This window comes from Pteropus alecto, unplaced genomic scaffold, assembly GCF_000325575.1.
Source record: "Pteropus alecto unplaced genomic scaffold, ASM32557v1 scaffold78, whole genome shotgun sequence".
Lineage (NCBI taxonomy): Eukaryota > Metazoa > Chordata > Mammalia > Chiroptera > Pteropodidae > Pteropus > Pteropus alecto.
The window spans coordinates 15,218,326-15,223,025 of NW_006443124.1; the positions used below are offsets into that span (position 1 = coordinate 15,218,326).

Consider the following 4,700-nt stretch of genomic DNA (forward strand, 5'->3'; position numbering starts at 1 on the left):
ATACAGGTTGCCTGGCAACCCTATTCAGTCAGTGTAGCCTTCTCACTCACCAACTTCCACTATTTGCTTGTGAGCTCCATGTCTTATTTATTCTAATACATTATGTCTCCTATTCTCCATTCACACTGTCCCTGCTTGACTTTGGACTCTCATTCATCAATCACTTGAATTACTATAGCCCAGATTTCTAGGCATTGGTCTGTACAGCTTTCCTCAACCCCCTAAATTCATCCTCTGCACATGATTGCCAGAACAATTTCCTTTGTCTATAACCTTTGATTCCACTAGTTTCAGAAAAAAATCCAAACTTTTTAGTATAGCAAGTAGACCTTTTGTTATCTGGCCCAGCCTTCTGCTCAACTGTTAACAACTGTTGTTCTCTTGCACTTTCTATACCTGTTTCCACAAAGTTGTCATATTAACCACCTATACTTTTACATATGCACTTTCCTCTTATTTGGAATGTTTATCTCACCTTCTGGAGAGTTCCTATTATTCTTTCAAAATCTCGATCAGGTATCACTGACCCTGGACAGCATTCTTCGATGTCTCCAGGTTTCCTTGGTTAGGTTCAATCTCCTTTCTTCATAGTGTGCAAATCGCTATGTTCTTGCAACATACTGTCATAAATTACCTATTTGCCTGTTAAAACAACCATATTTACATATTGTGACATAATAATTTGCTTACTCGTCTGCTAGTTCCTCAATTCATGGCTTCTTGAAGGCCTGTGTTTTTCTTCTTATAACTCCTAGTGTGCAGAATAGTACCTGCCCCAAAGCTGGGATTGGAAAAAAAAAGTTGTTTATAATACTCCTTTTGTTTTCCTGAAATTGTTTGACACCAGAGAATACCAAATAAGAAAAACATACTTTTTATGTCATAAAATGATTGATGTACTTTGCAATATTTTGGCACAGGTGTCAAGATTCATCAAACTTCTTTTGACAGCTGCTTCCGTGGTGAATTTAAGTGTATATTTAATGGCTTTAAACTTGAAATAATTCTTTATTTTTCCATTTAATATACCTAAGATGAAAGCTCACAGTACATAGCAGGCATACTTTTTAACAACTTCAGAACAACAACAAAAAAAAAAATAAAAAAAATTTTTTCCTGAGAACATAATGAGGAATTGAGTAGAAAACTCTCAACTCACAGCAATTATTTGAAGAACAAAGGAAGAAGAGAACAGACTTTTATTTCTAGTTTTAAATAAAATTCATGCACAAAGTTTGCCATCAGGCCAGGAAAAGGACAAATCCCAGAAACCAAGAGGTAGTTTACAGTTCATTTTTATCTTTTATTTGGTCCTTTCCTTTAAAAATGTATAATTTCTTTGATCACATCTTTTATATGCTATTAAAATGTTACTTAAAAACAGTATTACCAGCTTATAGGTTGGTTTTGTTTGTTTGTTTGTTTTGAGAAACCCAGTGCACACTCTGCTGGCCCAGATGTTTATGACAATCACATGATATCTGGTGTACACCACTAGAGAGAGAAAGTAATTATTTTATTTTACAAATGCCCCAAGTCAATGTCTTCAATTGTGAATTCTTCATCTCAGGCTATTTTAAAGTGTATGACAGATGTGAACACTTTCCCCTTCCCTTATTATTACATAGCCAAGATTTATCCTTGGAATTTAATGTCTGATGAGTAAATTATAGAAAAGTTTTCAAATCCATTACATTTATTACATCACTCTCATGTATTCCGACGAGCTTTGGTTTAAGGCTTTCACACATGCAAATCTACTTTCTAGGGGTTCTCTTCTATATGAACTTTGTAATGATTAGTAAGAGATGACCTGTGATTGAAAAGTTTCCCACATGTATTACACTCATAAGGTTTCTCTCCAGTATGAATTCTCTGATGGGCAATACGTGATGAGCTTTGTCTAAATGTTTTCCCACATGTATTACATTTAAAGGGTTTCTCTCCTGTATGAATCCTCCGATGTTGAATAAGAGCTGAACTTTGGCCAAAAGATATTCCACACTCCTCACATCGATAAGGTTTCTCTCCTGTATGAATCCTCTGGTGATTACTAAGGGATGAGTTACACCTGAAGGTTTTCTCACATTCACTGCATTTATAGGGTCTCTCTCCGGTGTGCATCCTCTGGTGCTGGATGAGAGCTGAACTCTGTCGGAAGGCTTTCCCACACACCTTACACTTACATGGTTTCTCTCCAGTGTGAATTCTCTCGTGAATAATAAGTGTCGAGTGGGAACTTAAGGCTTTACCACATTCATTACAATTATACAATTTCTCTCCAGTATGAATTATTCGGTGTCTATTAAGTCGTGAAACAGATGTGAAGCCTTTTCCACATTCATTACATCTATAGGGCTTTTCTCCAGTGTGAATTCTTTCATGTTGAATAAGAGAGGCGCTCTGACTGAAGGCTCTCCCACATTCCCCACATTTAAAAGGTTTCTCTCCTGTGTGAATTCTCTGATGATAACGAAGGGATGAGCTAGATTTAAAAGTGTTGCCACATTCATTACATAAATAAGACTTCTTTCTGAGATGAGTTCTCTGACAACCAGGAAGGGATGAGCTGCAACTAGATGCCTTCCTACCTGGATTATATTTATAGGGGTTTTCTTTCGCATGGATTTTTTGATGTATAAAAAGGCCTGACCTTCGACTGAAAGATTTACCACATTCTTTACATCTATAGGATTTCTCCACAGTATGGGTTCTTAGATGTTTATAAAGGGATGTACTAAGAGTAAAGGCTTTCCCACATTCTTTACATACATAGGGTTTCTCTCCAGTATGGGTTATTTGATGTTGAATAAGAGCTGAACTTTGGTTAAAGGCTTTTGAACATTCTTTACATTTAAATAATTTCTCTCCACTATGGTTTTTCTCATGTTTACGAAGGGATGAAGTGTTAATGAAAGTTTTCTCACACATACTACATTTATAGCGTTTCTCTGCTGTGTTAATTTTTGGTTGATTAAGTAAATTTAAATTCTGTTTAAAACTGTTTCCTTGCATTTCGCATTTTGGTGGTGTTTTTTCTCTGGGAACCACCTGTTGCCTAACAAGAACTGACTTTGGGCTGAAGTTTTGGCCAAATTCAGTATTTTTATATCTTCTTTCTACAGTAAAGATTTTTTTGTGGGTGACTGAAAGTATCTGAACACTTTCCTTTTTCTCCTGTTTTTTCTCTAATTCGTCTTCATATATGCAGGGTTTTTCTAATTTGAAGTCCCAGGGTCCATTCCTTTTGGAACGTGTCATTATCAGCTGCTGAAATGAAGAATCTTGTGTTTGAGTTGACTTTGTGGTTTTATGACTACTCTTCCATCCTGGCAGGGAAAAATAAAAATGAAGATGTTTCATGTGACAAAGCATTTGGCTACTGAGATAAAATGTATAGAATAAATAATTATTGGTGATATTTAAATAATGTTTTGGTATCTGCCCCAAAAATAGTAAGAGGAAAATTTTAGGAGATCTAAGCAGTACAGAAAAATAATTGTTGAGCGTTGAAGTACTAGGGTGGAAAAAAGAATAAAGCAAAGAAGGTGAGCTTAAGAGTGACCAGGATAATTAGCTAATGAAGAAGGGGGAAAAGGGGAGCATCAACTGGGAAAAGCAATCTGGGATCAGAGTCCAAAGTCCTTGACAGATTCCTAAATTATCTTCATGACATTTTTCTTCTTTGTGTAATCATTCCTAATCAAGAAAGTCCTCCTCCCTTTCCCTCAAGCCAAATTCCTTCAAAAGTTTCATATTCAGGTCAAAAATTAACTCTTTCTGAGTTTTCTTGAGTTTCCATAGTCCATTCCCCTTATTACAGCACTTACCATAGTGTTAAAACAATTCTATATATTTCACTTTACTTTTCTCCCATAAGTGTTCTTCACAAGCAGATTAACATATCCTATTAACCTATAGATCGTCTTGATGGCATCCAAATTATATATGAAATGTTTTGTTGCTCTTTCTTAATTACTTATATATTCCTAATTTAAACAATGTCAAATATTCTCAATTACTTATATATTAATTTCATATACATACACACACACACACGATTCAAACACTTGTAGAAGTTGCCTTACAGAGCAATATATTACATGGGTAATGGGAGGGTTTCAGGGCCAATTCGAACAGGAAGGCGTTACTGAATTAATCTACAGAGGGGTGAGAGGTAGGCATGAAGCCAAAAGTCACAAGCTAAGAAGGCAGCCTTGCTCATGCATCAAGCATGAGAGGCTACGCAAGCGGGGTAGAAAAGATTCAAAAATCAACAGTAAGATAGGCATAAATGTAAAAAGGTAAAAAGGGACTAACATGATAGAGTGCTAAACAGAATTACATTGAATAAATATTAAAATTGGGTAAGAATGCAATTCATTGAATATTAAATTTTGCCAGGGGAATGATTGTGTACATGGTTTGGCATTTATTTTCTCCTGGGCTAGCGGTACCATTTAAAGGGCTCCTCTGCATTTCACTGCATTTGAGATTCCTATCTGACATGCACTTTCTCACCTGTGTACACATTCCCTCTGCTTGGTGAACATAATGTATTCTGCTTTTCTCTTTTCTTCTACTAGCGTTCACATCTCAGTTTCCTGTATGGACAACTTTCTCCTCTTTAAAACTGGTATTCCTTAGGGTTTAGGATTTTTTTTCACTCTACACACCCTAATTTTATATGCACTCATATC

At 35.8% G+C, this 4,700-nt stretch overlaps 1 protein-coding gene across 8 annotated transcripts in view; it reads right to left on the minus strand.

The window, feature by feature from the left end:
- Positions 1-1,167: 1,167 nt before the first annotated feature.
- Positions 1,168-4,700, minus strand: part of LOC102887037 (zinc finger protein 354A) — a 12,229-nt gene continuing 8,696 nt past the window's right edge. For all 8 annotated transcript variants that reach the window (XM_015598200.2, XM_006923227.3, XM_015598202.2 and 5 more), the window contains one exon: positions 1,168-3,329. In XM_015598200.2, coding sequence (XP_015453686.1) covers positions 1,765-3,329 — 1,565 coding nt within the window. In that variant the 3' untranslated portion in view covers positions 1,168-1,764. The remainder of the gene's footprint in view (positions 3,330-4,700) is intronic.